Consider the following 15,566-nt stretch of genomic DNA (forward strand, 5'->3'; position numbering starts at 1 on the left):
AACCTATGTTACATGTCAAGATATCTTATTAATGAAAATAAGATACCAGATATACTAAGCAAATTTCCTAAATTTGCTTGTAACAGATAAGTGAACTGTAGATATAAATCCAAATGTACACCTGTAATCCTTTTGGGGCCTAGTTCCTAGGCCTTTTCTGCATCCATATGCTCTTGCGCTACCGTCCACAGGAAGGTTATTGGGTGCACAATAAACTAGCCACTTCAGTGGCAAAATCTAAATCTACAGTGCAGTGTATTAAGATTTCTTAATCTCTAAGGTATTAAACTTAAAATGTAAACAAGCTTCAAAGTACTGTAAAGCTTACCACTTCTTAAAAGTATATTTTCTGGCTTTAGATCAGCATGAATGACATTCTGTTTGTAAAGGAAACCAAGGACGGTGAGAAGCTTGACAGTTAAGTCACGGATGTGGGGTAGGGCTGTAGCTTCCCTGATGTCCCGCTGATCGTAATGAGTATATAGTGGTGTTGGGCTCAAGTACTCAAATACCAGACAGTAGTGAGGGCCATATAAAAACTGATTCTGCAACACAAAACACAACACATTCATATTTAATATCTATGTTATTTACCTGTTATGCATTACTGGTAGTTAACTAATATGTAATACACACAGTAAAGTACTTTAAACTCTTAACAATAAAATTTTTATACAATAATCACTTGCATGCTAAACTGCTATTCTAGTCTAATGATTATAGTTGAGTATAATACCATCTTGCCCAATAGCTTAAAACATTTAGCATTTCTTATGTGTTAATAGCAAGATTAAGTTAAAAGTTCTGGTGATGAAATCAGCTTTCTCTAACTGGAATACAGTATTCCTCACACATTTGGAATCATTCAACAAGTATGTTTACTATCATCATACTGTAAATGATTTTAGGATTTTCAAATATCATATGATTTTAATCAAATTCAAATATGATTTCAAACATTTTAAAGCAATATTCATAATTCTAAATAGTATGGGAAAAAAAAAACATTAAAAAAAAAAAAATTTTAACACGTCAGCCATTTCCCACCAAGGCAGGGTGACCCAAAAATAAAAAAAAAGAAAAACCCAAAAACAAAAAGCTTTCATCATCATTCAACACTTTCACCATCACTCGTGTATAATCACTGTCTTTGAAGAGGTGCTCAGATAGGACAATCTAGATGCCCCTCCAAACTGCCAATATCCCAAGCCCCTCCTTTAAATTGCAGGCACTGTACTTACCATTTCCAGGACTCAACTCCAGCTAACCGGTTTTCCTGAATCCCTTCACAAAATATTAAGCTGACTTCAACAGCTTGTCAGGTCCCAAAAACCATTCATTTCCATTCATTCCTATCCAACACGCTCACGCATGCTGGAAGTCCAAGCCCCTTGCCCACAAAACCTTCTTTACCCCCTCCCTCCAACCTTTTCGAGGCCGATGCCTACCCCACCTTCCTCACCCTACAAATTTATATGCTCTCCAAGTCATTCTACTTTGTTCCATTCTCTCTAAATGACCAAATCACTCCTCAGCTCTCTGATTAATACTTTCAGTAACTCCACACCACCTAATTTCCACACTACAAATTCTCTACATAATATTTACACCACACATTGCCATTAGACATGACATCTCCACTGCCTACAGCCACCTCTTTGCTGCAGCATTTACAACCCATGCTTCACACCCATAAAAGTGTTGGTACCACTATACTCTCGTACATTCCCTTCTTTGCCTCCATCGATAATGTTTTTTTGTCTACACAAATACCTCAATGCACCACTCACCTTTTTTCCTTCATCAGTTCTATGGTTAACCTCATCCTTCATAAACCCATCTGCTGACAAGTCAACTCCCAAATATCTGAAAACATTCACTTCTTCCATACTCCCTCCCTCCAATGTGATATCCAATTTTTCTTTATCTAAATTGTTTGATGCCCTCATCATCTTACTCTTATGTATGTTCATTTTCAATTTTCTAACTCTACACACCCTCCCAAACTCATCCACTAACACTTGCAACTTTTCTTTAGAATCTCCCACTGGCACAGTATCATCAGCAAAAAGTAACTGTGTCAACTCCCATTTTGTATTTGATTCCCCATTAATCCCACCCCTCTCCCCAACACCCTAGCATTTGCTTCTTTTACAACCCCATCTATAAATATGTTAAACAACCATGGTGACATTATACATCCCTGGCTTAGATCTACTTTTACCGGGAAGTAATTTCCCTCTCTCCTACACACCCTAACCTAAGCCTCACTATCCTCATAAAAACTCTTTACAGCATTTAGTAACTTACTACCTATTCCATATACCTGCAACATCTGCCACATTACTCTCATATCCACTATCACATGCCTTTTCTAAATCAATAAATGCAATGAAAACTTCCCTATCTTTATCTAAATACTGTTCACATATATGCTTCAATGTAAACACCTGATCTACACATCCCCTACCCATTCTAAAGCCTCCTTTCTCATCTGCAATCCTACTATCTGTCTTACCTCTAATTCTTTCAATAATAACCCTACCATACACTTTACCTGGTATACTCGGTAAACTTAACTTATTTTTACAATCTCTTTTGTCCCCTTTTCCTTTATATAAAAGAACTATACACACTCTCTGCCAACCCCTAGGTACCTTCCCCTCTTTCATACATTTATTAAACAAAAATACCAACCACTCCAACACTATATCCTCCCCCCAGCTTTTAACATTTTTGTCATGATCCCCTCAGTTCCAGCTGCTTTACCCCATTTCATTCTATGTAATGCCTCATGCACCTCCTTCCCCACTTGCATCCTGCTCTTCTTCACTCCTAAAAGATGTTATACCTCCCTGTCCAGTGCATGAAATTACTGCCTCCCTTTCTTCAGTAACAATTAAAAGTTCCTCAAAATAATCCCACCATCTACCCAATACTTCTAGCTCTCCATCTACTAACTTTCCTACTCTGTTTTAAACTGACAAATCCATTCTTTCTCCAGGCTTTCTTAACCTGTTTATCTCACTCCAAAAATTTTTCTTATTATCAATAAAATTTCTTAACAGTGCCTCTCCCACTCTATCATTTGCTCTCCCTTTGCACTCTCTTCACCTTTCTTTTACTCTCCATATACTCTGTCCTTCTTATATCATTTATGCTTTGTAAAAACCTCTCATAAGCTACCTTTTTCTTTTTTATCATACCCTTTACCTCATCATTCCAACAATCACTCCTCTTTCGTCCTACATCCATCCTTCCATAGCCACAAACTTCTGCCCCACATTCTAACACTGCATTTGTAAAACTATTCCATCCCTCTTCAACCTCCCCACTGCCCATACTTGCACTAGCCCACCTATCTACCAACAGTTGCTTATATCTCACCCTAACTTCCTACTCCCTTAGTTTATAAACTTTCACCTCATTCTTCCTTGCTGTTATCATTTTCCTTTTCTCCCATCTACCTCTTACTCTAACTGTAGCTACAACTAAATAATCATCCAATATATCCGTTGCCCCTCGATAAACCTTCACATCCTGAAGCCTACCCATCAACCTTACATTCACCAATACATAATCTAACAATCTACTTTCATTACATGCTATATCATATCTTGTATACTTATCCTCTTTTTTCATAAAATATGTATTACTTATTACCAAACCTCTTCCTACACACAGTTCAATTAAAGGCTCCCCATTTTCATTTACCCCTGGCACACACAAATTTACCTACTTCTTACTCCACAACATTTTTATCCACTTTAGCACTGAGATCCCCAACCACAAGTACTCTCTCACTGGGTTCAAAACTCTCCATACACTCACTCAACATTTCCCAAAATCTCTCTCTCTCCTCTACACTTCTCTCTTCTCTAGGTGCATAAACACTTACTATAACCCACTTTTCACATCCAACCCTTATTTTACTCGACATAATTCTTGAATTTATATATTTATATTCCTTCTTTTCCTGCCATAACTTATCCTTCAACATTATTGCTACTTCTTCCTTAGCTCTAACTCTATTAGAACCCTCTAACCTAATCCCATTTATTTCTCCCCAATGAAACTCTCCCACCCTTTCAGCTTTATTTCACTTAGAGCCAGGACATCCAGCTTCTTTTCATTCATAATATCCACATTCATCTCTTATCATTCGCACTACATCCACGCACATTCAAACATCCCACATTGACGGTTTTCTTTTTCTTTTTAGTAAGCAATACAGGAAATGGAGTTATTAGCCCACTGCTCCCAGCATTTTAGTTGACTTTTGCAACACGCATGTCTTACAGAGGAAATATTCTTATTTCACTTCCCCATGGATATGAAAGGAAAAGTAATAAGAACAGGAACTATTATGATAAAATCAAAGAAAACTCAGACAAGTGTGTATACATAAACGTGTACAGTAGGGGCCCACTTATACGGCAGGTTAGGTTCCAGGCTACTGCTGGAAAGCAGACACTGCCGGAAAGCAGAACATCATTTGTTTCCACTTATATATCTCAGATAACAAATTTACACTAACATATATACATTAAACATATATACATTGGAGGGATATGTTGTGTATCTCTATACATATATGCTTCTAAACTGTTGTATTCTGAGCACCTCTGCAAAAGCAGTGATAATGTGTGAGTGTGGTGAAAGTGTTGAATGATGATGAAAGTATTTTCTTTTTGGGGATTTTCTTTTTTTTTTTTTTTGGGTCACCCTGCCTTGGTGGGACACGGCCGACTTGTTGAAAAAAAAAAAAAAAAAAAAAAATATATACATGTATTACGTTAGCAATAGAACAAGGATTAAAAAAACAATAAAGTAAAATACACACACAGTACACTCATTACTTGCCTCAAAATATTTGTAGTCCTAATGTAGGGCGAGAAGTGAGCAGTGTTTATTTTAAGAAGTTTGGTGTGGTAGGTATGGTAGCCAGCCAGTCCACCCCACCCCACCCACAGGTAATATACTTCAACATTTAAAGAGCCCTACAGTGATAAAATGCATATAGTGTACATTCATTACTTACCTTAAAATATTTGTAGTCTTAGTGGTCTTAATATAGGGTGCAAGGTGAATAGTAGGATAGGTATGTATCAAATAGTGTTTTAGGTATTGTAACTCCATCTAGCCACCCCACCCACACATTAAATACTAGGCATTTGAAGAGCCCTGGAATGATAAAATGCATAAACAGTACACTCATTACTTGCCTTAAAATATTTGTAGTCTTAATGTAGGGTGAGAGGTGAGTAAATGAGAAAAAAATAATAAATATGAGAGAGAGAGAGAGACACACACAGACAGACAGAGAGAGACAGAGAGAGAGAGAGAGAGAGAGAGAGAGAGAGAGAGAGAGAGAGAGAGAGAGAGAGAGAGAGAGAGAGAGAGAGAGACAGAGACAGACAGAGACAGACAGAGACAGAGAGACAGAGAGAGAGAGAGACAGAGAGAGAGAGAGAGAGACAGAGAGAGAGAGAGACAGAGAGAGAGAGAGAGAGACAGAGACAGAGAGAGAGACAGAGAGAGAGACAGAGAGAGAGACAGAGAGAGACAGAGAGACAGAGAGAGAGACAGAGAGAGAGAGAGAGAGAGAGAGAGAGAGAGAGAGAGAGAGAGAGAGAGAGACAGACAGAGAGAGAGAGAGAGAGAGAGAGAGAGAGAGAGAGAGAGACAGAGAGAGACAGAGAGAGACAGAGAGAGACAGAGAGAGACAGAGAGACAGAGAGTGACAGAGAGAGTGACAGAGACAGAGACAGAGAGACAGAGACAGAGACAGAGACAGAGAGACAGAGACAGAGACAGAGACAGAGAGACAGAGACAGAGAGAGAGACAGAGACAGAGACAGAGAATGAGTACATGAAAGAGGACAGCAGGAGTTATATTTTTCTTATGAAACGATAGAGAATCTTTTTCCGATCATAATGACACCAAAAGTATGAAATTTGATGGAAAACTTACGGAATTATGCTCTTGCAAAGTTAGCAGTCTTGACGATGTTTACGCATTGGCGATTTTGCCCAATTTGAGCCCTATTTTCAGCTAAATACCATGTTCCAATCAAAAAAATCATAATTATTTCGCTAGAACTCCATTTTTTCTATCGAATGAGTACAAGAAACCACCCATTTACCGATTTCAACTATCCAATAAAGTGGTCAGAAATTGGCAATTTTGCCAATTTCACACAAATTTCAAAAGATGCCAATTTCCAAATAGGGTCCAAAGTAAACAAGACAGACATTCCTGGCACTAAAATAACATTTCCTCTGTTCATTATTCACATCCCCAGGCCTCTCTTACACCTCTTTTGCTTTCCACTTTGAATTTTTATTCTCACAAAAAAATAAATTTACTGTTATGCAGACTACTGCATTAGTGTAGAAATGGTATAAATACTAATATCAGCGCACTTGTGAAAGAATATTAGACTCACCAGTTGACGTGTATTGGATGCATGGCATGATTTGTTTACTTTTGAACTTCGGCAAAAATTGAACACTTCTGCCACTTTGAGCTCAATTTCAAGGTAGCTTTCATTGCGAAACCAATCAAAATCATCTCAATTTCTGTAATATGTCTTCCATTCTATAAAATGAGACCAGGAAAACTAGAATACAACCTTAACTAGCATACGAAAATACACTGCAAATTCGCTGTTTTAAACCAAAAACAGTCTTTTTTTTTTTTCTCGTTATGCACTGTGTGCTGCAGAATTTTTTTTATACTGCACACACTGACCACATAAACCCATTCTTTCATATGTAGGCCTACCAGCTTTTTCTCGCTAGACTTGAAGGTGCTAGAATTGATGCGTACAAGTACGGCATCAACCCTGGCGTGCAAGCCATACTAGTACGGCACAAACCCTGGTGTGCAAGCTGTACTAGTACAGCACCATCCCTGAAAGGGTTAAGCAAAACGTCTATATTAACATTTTATACGACATTTAATGCGCCTCACCCTCTGACTTTTTTGGGTTATCATAGGTTCCCTACTCATATGCTGCTATGTATGATAAGCTATGTAACCATACTTGTGTATACCTGAATAAACTTACTCAGAGTGATTATTATTATTATTACAAATTTTTATTATTACAAGTTGTTGTTATTACAAATTATTATTATTACAAATTATTATTATTACAAGTTATTACGATCTTAATAAAAAAGAAGCGCTAAACCCACAAGGGTCGTGAATAGCTACAGACAGAAGGCATACGAAAAGAATATTTTTCTACAGTTAAGTAACTGGTGTTTGACTAGAGAAAACGTAATTCTTCCGTCAATTCTTACGTCAATTTTTATGCTGTAGGTGTATGTATCATGTTCATGTGTTATGTAGCATGTTCATTATATAATTTTGAAAAAATATCATAGATAGATTAATGGAAATGTCTATATTAATGTAATATATGACATTTAACCCTCTGAGGGTCCATGCCGTAGATCTATGGTTATACGTTGAGGGTCCAAACCGTAGATCTACCCCATGAGCTCAGCTCACTCTGATAAGCTCTGAGCGGTAAATTTGGGGCTAGATATGAGAGAATGCATCTATGTGGTATGTGTGCACCACATAAAACAAATCCTGCAGCACAGTGCATAATGAGAGGAAAAAAGCTGAGACCGTAATTTTCAATTAAAACAGCAACTTTGCAGTGTTTTTTATGTTCTGTATAGCTGTATTTGCAATTTCTTGGAAGATATATTACAGAAATAGAGATGATTTTGATTGGTTTTAGTAATGGAAATAGGTTGAAACTGAGCTCAAAGTAGAGGAAATGTTAAATTTTTGCCGATGTTCAAGAGTAAACAAATGATCCCACACGTCTAATACATGCCAGCTGGTGGGTCTAATATACGTTCACAAATGTGGTGATATTATTTATACAATTATTACAGTATTGCATAACAGTAAATCTTCTATTTTTTGGTTTGAATAAAAATTCCTTATGTGAATAAAAAATCAAAATGGGATTCATTTGTAAAGCCTGAAAACATAACTAACTAATGAACAGAGGAAATGTTAGTTTAGTTCCAGGAATGCCTGCATTGTTTATTCTGGACCCTATTTTGAAATTAAAATATTTTGAACTTAACAACTGTCAATCTTGATCACATCTCCAGCAATCAAGGAGCTAAATACAGAAGGAGGAAACTTATTCTCAAACCAGAACACAGAGACAACTTTATTAACCACTTGGATCAATGGTATAAGAATTACGAGCCCATTGGCACACAAAAATTTAATGATGATTTAATTACCACTATTGAGAGTGTTCTCACAGATCAAGTGGGCAGGAATAGGAAACAAAAACCCTCCACTATAAATAACAATAAAAACCAATGTAAATACTATAATGATCCACAGCTGCACAATCTAACACATGCAGCTAGGAGGATTGGTAAAGCATACCGTGAATGTAGAACCCCAGACCTGCTCAGAACGTTCCAAGCTGCACTAACAAATGCAAGGAATAGAAAGGAAGAACTTAGGCAACAGGAATGGGAACAGTTTGTTAGTGGATTAAATAGGTCCACCCCTTTGAGTTTGGCTTGGAAAGGTATAAATAAAATAACCAGGAAAAAGACTGGCAATGTTGCTCATCCCTTTCCTCTTGAAAAAGCAAATGACCTCATAAATGACTGGTCCAAAACATCCAGGCATGAAAGCCTTCCATCTCATATTAGAAAAAATTTAGAGAGTACTTCTGAAGAAATGTTGAAACTGATTAATTTTATGAGCCAAAATATTGATGAGAGTGATTGCCTCTTTACCGAGTATGAATTAGATAATGCATTAACCAAAGGTCGATCAACTGCTCCTGGAGAGAATGGTATAACCTATGATATTCTCAGAACTCTAAGGCACATGCCTGATAACCCTTTGTTGGCACTGTATAATCTCAGTTACATTGAGGGCGTTCTTCCTACTTCCTGGACCAATAGTCTCATTGTGCCTATCCCTAAGCCCCAACAGCCTGATACATTTAGGCCGATCTCCTTAACTAGTTGTCTTTGTAAAACTTTTGAAAGAATGATGCTTAACAGACTGTACTACAGAATCAGAGATCAACTTTCCCCCTACCTCTATGGGTTCATGAAAGGTAAAAGTGTGCAGAACTGTATTTCCACCTTTCTCACTGCACACACCTCTACTAGTTTTACCACTTTTCTTGATCTAAAATCTGCATTTGATATTGCGAACAGAACCGTTATACTACATGAACTAGCCAAAATGAATATTGGTGGTAGCTTACTCTGCTGGATAATAGGATACCTGTCAAATAGAGTATCCTCTGTCCTTTACCAAGGCTTCAGAAGTGATTCTAAAGAAATGTCTTTAGGTACACCGCAGGGAGGAGTTCTTAGTCCCATGCTATTTAATATTCTGATTAATGCTCTCCTAAATGCTCTACCTGCCTCACCTAAACATATAGCTATAAGCTATGCTGATGATATCATGATCCATACAACAGGGCATAAGAAGATGAATACCATTCTTAATGAAGTTCAAGCAATTTGTAATCGACTAGGCCTCATAATATCTTCCTCTAAAACTAAGATATTAACAAGCAAACGACATCCCCCACCCATCTATTTGCAGGGTGAAATCATTAGCTACGTTAAAACTTACAGATATCTTGGTGTAGATGTACCCTTTAACAAATCCACTATACCACAACTAAACAAGAAATGTAAAGCTAGGCTAAATGCTCTCAAAGCTGTTGCTGGCTACAATCCCAACTATGGTGCAAATGTGAGAATCGTGAGAATGATGTACATAGCCTATGTTAGGTCCTTAATTGATTATGCTGCTCCCATGTTGATATTAGCTAGAGAAAGTTCTCTCCGACCCTTGGAGTTAATGCAAAATGAAGCTCTCAGGATTATTCTTGGCTGTCCCAGATCTACAAAAGTTCTTAACATGAGGAAGGAGCTTGGTATTTCTAGTATCAGTGATAGGATTGTTGAAATTAACACTGTACTCGGTATTAGAATGTTGAGAAACGAACCAGACACTGTCACAGTGAATCTTACCAAGTGTCTAGAGGTAAATACACACAGATCTAAATGGATTGTGAAAACGTGCAATTGCATTAAGTTTTATAACCTGCATGAACTGTATCACTGTAGGCAACAAGAGCATTTCACCCCTCCATGGAAGATGTGTTCATTTAATATCACATACCTACAAGTCCCTCCCAAGAAGCTCATTGCTAGTAATCCCTTCCTTAAATCTCTTGTTAGAGCAACTGCTCAAGAAGAAATTTCTCACCTAGCTGGTAGTAACAAGTTATCACAAGTTATATACACTGATGGATCTAAACAGGAGTCTTCTGGCAGGGCTGCATCTGCTCTTGTTGCCACCTCCCTAGTTAAGAACGATAATAAATTTGTTGAGTTAGGCATAAGAATTAACAACTGGGCATCTACACTGCAAACTGAATTGTTTGCAATCCTAATGGCGCTAAAGCTAACCTATGACACTGAGCTTGACTCTATCATCATTACTGATTCTATGTCATCATTGAAGGCTCTTGGCTCATATAATGACTCCAACAGCATGCTCATTGGGGAAGCCAGGTATAGATACTCAAAAATTAGGGACAAAGGAATTAATGTACAATTGCTATGGATCCCATCACACATTGGATTACTCCTTCATGATAAAGTTGATATGTTAGCCAAGAAGAGTATCGAGAAGGAGAATGTAGAATATAACTTTGGTATAACTGTGTCTAGCATTAGGAATAATATTAGGAGAGAAGTAAATAATGAAAATGATTGTTATAGGAATGCAGTTAGAAGCCTGAGTAGATCTATAACCCACTATGATAACATGAACGTAGATAAGTATGTTTATGGAGCAACTTGCAATGTGAACAGACTGACTGATGTTGTAGTGGCCAGGCTTAGGTTTGGTTACAAGTACTTCTGGCAGTTTGGGAGACACACAGATGATGATCAAACTAAATGTAAATTATGTGATCAGGCATATGGTCACTCTCTTGAACACTATGTGCTTAATTGTCCACTTATTGAGGAATACAGAGACAGACAGTATAATAACCTATGTGACATGTCAAGATATCTTATTAATGAAAATAAGATACCAGATATACTAAGCAAATTTCCTAAATTTGCTTGTAACAGATAAGTGAACTATAGATATGTAGATATAAATCCATATGTATTCCTGTTAACCCTTTGGGGCCTAGTTCCTAGGCCTTTTGTGTATCCATATGCTCTCGCGCTACCGTCCACAGGATGGATATGGGGTGCACAATAAACTAGCCACTTCGGTGGCAAAATCTAATCTTGTGCTCAATCGACAGAATAGAAGCAATACTAGTGAAATAGCTAAGAAATGGGAGTCAAAGTCAGCAAAATCGCCGATGTGTAAATATCGCTGATACATCAAAATTCGCGAGAGCATAATTTCGTCAATTTTCCATCAAATTTTGCAATTTTTGTATTATTACCTTCAGAAAAAGATTCTCTACCATTTCATAAGAAAAATAACAAAATTATTTTTTGAAAATTCTTGGACACTGGTGCGCACTTTGAAATTTGGCCTTTAGACCCTGAAAGGGTTAATGCGCCCAAGAGATTATTATGTGGCACTGAGTAGAGAGACTCAGTGATTTTAATGTGTACCTGCATGCCAGCACAGTGTGTAGACATATTTAGGTACAGGTACACAAGTACAGTATAATTATCAGAGTAAAGTGGTACCCCGAATTTCATCCATAATTCGTTCCAGAAGTCTGTTCAAGTGTCGTTACCAAATGAATTTGATCCCATAAGGAATAATGTAAATTAGATTAGTCCGTTTCAGATCCCCAAAAATACACTTACAAAAGCATTTACAAAAATATACTAACATAACTGTTCGAGTTGGGAGCTGTTCGAAATTTGAGGTACCATTGTACATATAAAATACACAATAACTTTAAAACACCTGAAATTTTGGAAACTTTCCAGACATAATAGAGATATGTGCTCATGGAGAATGTCAACAAACCAGGTGGGGCCTGCTGTATTTGAAAGACTGCTCGCCATTTAGCAAATTTTGGTCATAATTTGAAATCGCCGTATTAGCAGAACGCTGCAAAGCAAAATGCAATAAAGTGGGGCCCTACCGTACATGCATGTGTAGTGTGACCTAAGTGTAAGTAGAAGTAGCAAGACGTACCCGATATCTTGCATGTTTATGAGACAGAAAAAAAGACACCAGCAATCCTACCATCATGTAAAACAAATACATACAGGCTTCTGTTTTACACTCACTTGGCAGTACGGTGGTACCTTCCTTGGCGGTTGCTGTCTACCAACCTACTACCTACTAAAATTACCTTAATTAATCAGTGTTATTTATAAATTACTTGCAAATGATACTGTGAATGCTAATCTAGAAAAATAAGCACAGGCTAGGTCTCTTTGGTGACTACTTAATCAGTCAAACTGTCACTGGCTGTTCCTCTAAGACAACAAATGGTTGTCATCAATATCTAATTGACCATGCACTTACTCAAGCAGTCTGTAAACCTCCCTTTCTAATTTAATGACCAAAGAACAAAAAAAAAATTTTATCTTTGTATTAATATATGATGTTTTATCACATCATATCTAAAAACCTTTAATACTAACAGTTTCCGATCATGCTTATGGAATGATTTAGGTCAACCTGCTTCTTACACTGTTTTCTCTCACTTTAATAAGCTTTTTCATGAGGTGAGGCAGAAAAATTCACTTCTATAAATTTGCTATTGAAAACAATTCAAGATATATTTTCATTTTTTAACCAGTAACCTGGTATGGGTTTACAATGCTAGAGATCATTATGTAAATATTTTTGTTTATTCCAGTTTTATTTATTTGCTCAATCATAAGGACAGACACGAAAAAATTATTAAAACGCCAAATAAGTCTACGGACAATTGATATTTGTTTTCTAATAAATTAACAGCACTTTATTTATTATGACTTAATTAGAGACTTTTCATTCATATTTTTGTACATGCAAGCACTTCTTAAATTACATTCATTTGTGCTGCTACAAACTCTAATAGTACAGTACTATGTACTAAATTTCTAGTAAGCAGTGAACATACCAGAAGTCTAGCAAAAGGTACGTGTAACCAGGGGTCAGCTCGGTGTAGTTCTAACAGAATATCAGCCTCTTGTGATCCGATGGGTTTATAAACTCGGTGTAGCACCTTTATCGCCAGAGGTCGGTTCTTGTGAAATGTGTCCTGTAATTAGATACTTGTAATAGAGCAATATGATGTACTAAATCTATCAATATTTAATATTTGAGGGCAGTCATATACAGGTTAGCAACTTACAAAAACCTAAAGTTACTTCCATCCACACTTATAAACAGAGCACTTATTAACCAATCAAAGTTATACACCTAATGAGCCACAATACCAACATAAGTTAAACTACCATCCTTTCTACTATTCTTTTTAATACAAACAACTCATTTAGAAACTGAAACCAGAAGTTATGGGGAATGGGGTTGTAGAGGCCTTTATAAGCTCAGAGAAAGTAGTTATGTGAGGGATTTGGTGTTTAGCTTTGGTCAGGCTCAGAGCTAGAGCTCTTGTGTGAGTGAGGCATTGGTGGCCACACAACCCTATGAAATTCTTAGATTCACAGATGTTTCCTTAAAAGAGTTTCTACAACACTAAATACTGTATATCACCCTTTTTCACCATTTACAATTTAGGCCTTATATTACCTATAAATGTGTTCATTACCTTCATTAATGCATACTTCACATGCTTTTGTACAATTGGAAGAGACTTTCTATTATAATAAGAACCATCAGTACCTACATAAAACTATTTCATCCCAAAATATACTGCTGTAGTTTTTTCACATACTCAGTTTATTTAATTATTTTGCATCCTTGTAATTTCAAGTACATATTAGTAGAGACTGCTATTTTATTCCATAATTTGTATATATCCCCTGGACAGCACTTCTCTCACCTGAATATTTTTTCAATTATCCTTTTTCTTCATGCTGCCACTTGCACTTACCAGAACTTTGATAATTATGGCCGACTGTCCTCTGGCCAAGACCTGAGTATACTTGAACCGTCCTGCAAGAAGTGGCATTTCCTTCTCAGGAGAAAATTCTCCTTCTTCATCTGTGTATGGAGTGGTCTCTGCCAAGCAAGGAGCAAACTATTAGATTTTTAAAGTAGAGTAAGAATAAGAAAATGCATGGATGAAACTAGAAATTTACACAGAAAAAAATGATGGGTGGATAGCCTTATACATCTCTCAGATATAAAATGTGGTAGACCAGAGACTATGAAAATGAGGAGATAAGGTAGACAGTAACAAGTATAGTACTTACCAAATTAATAAGGAAGTCTAAACAACTGTATTATGCTAGCAGGTTCCATGAAATAAGAGGCGATATGAAGAAGACCTGGAAAACATACAAATCCTGGGTTCTCAGAAATTGACCATAACCAGAGATAATATCCCAACCAAACCCAATGAACCATATAGCCAGCCTGTTGAAACAACCAATATGTTACAAGATTTCTTCTCTACCAGTACTATAGGATCAAGTCTAATTAGCAAAATCCCAAGTACCAATGCTTGAATGAGTGATTACCATCTTGAAAGTTTTCCAAGTTCTCTCTATCTTGCTCCAACTCATGCTACCAAGGCCTCTTTGATAATAAATTCACTAAAAAACAAGTCGGGAAATTTAGAGCAAGTACCATTACTATTGTTCAAAAGAGCCCATGTGCTTTCACCCACCACTGCAATATTATTCCAGTCATACCTGGAGTATATCTAGAGGGTTTCAGGGGTCAATGCCCCTGCAGCCCGGTCTGTGACCAGGCCTCGTGGTGGATCAGGGTCTGATCATCCAAGCTGTTACTGCTGGCTGTATGCAAACTGATGTATGAGCCACAGCTCAGCTGGTCAGGTACTGATTTTAGATGCCTGTCCAGCACCTTCTTGAAAACAGCCAGGGGTCTATTGGTAATCCCCCTTATGTATGCTGGGAGGCAGTTCAACAGTCTTGTGCCCCTGACACTTACTGTGTTGTCTCTTAGTGTACTTGTGGTGCCCCTGCATTCATTGGGGGAATGTTGAATCTCCTGCCAAGTCTTTTGCTTTCATAGGAAGTGATTTTTGTGTGCAAGTTTGGTATTAATCCCTCTAGGATTTTCCAAGTGTATATTATCGTGTATCTTTCTCGCCTGTGTTCCAGAGAAATCAAGGGACTTTAACCGTTCCCAGTAATTTAGGTGCTTGATCATACTTGTGTGCTGTGAAAGTTCTCTGTACACTCTCCAGGCCAGCAATTTCATTAGAAGCCAACATGCGTGTCCTGTAGCTCAATCGCTAGCGCACTCAGCTCACACACTGAGGTCCGGAGTTCGAATCTCCTCCAGTACGGATGGAAAACATTAGGGATGTGTTTCCATAAGACACCTGCTGTCCCTGTTCACCCATTAGTTTAAAATGGGTACCCAGGTATTAGTCGAATGGTGTGGGTAACTTCCT

The 15,566-nt window shown here is 37.4% G+C and overlaps 1 protein-coding gene across 2 annotated transcripts in view; it reads right to left on the reverse strand.

The window, feature by feature from the left end:
- The window catches only part of LOC128705542 (uncharacterized), an 89,942-nt gene that overhangs the window by 54,127 nt on the left and 20,249 nt on the right, over positions 1–15,566 (reverse strand). For both annotated transcript variants that reach the window (XM_070088285.1, XM_070088284.1), the window contains exons 3-5: positions 14,073–14,200; positions 13,137–13,277; positions 329–545 (exon numbers count right to left, since the gene is read on the reverse strand). In XM_070088285.1, the coding sequence (XP_069944386.1) occupies positions 329–545; positions 13,137–13,277; positions 14,073–14,200 (486 nt within the window). The remainder of the gene's footprint in view (positions 1–328; positions 546–13,136; positions 13,278–14,072; positions 14,201–15,566) is intronic.

Source organism: Cherax quadricarinatus, chromosome 24 (assembly GCF_038502225.1).
Source record: "Cherax quadricarinatus isolate ZL_2023a chromosome 24, ASM3850222v1, whole genome shotgun sequence".
Taxonomy (NCBI): Eukaryota; Metazoa; Arthropoda; class Malacostraca; order Decapoda; family Parastacidae; genus Cherax; species Cherax quadricarinatus.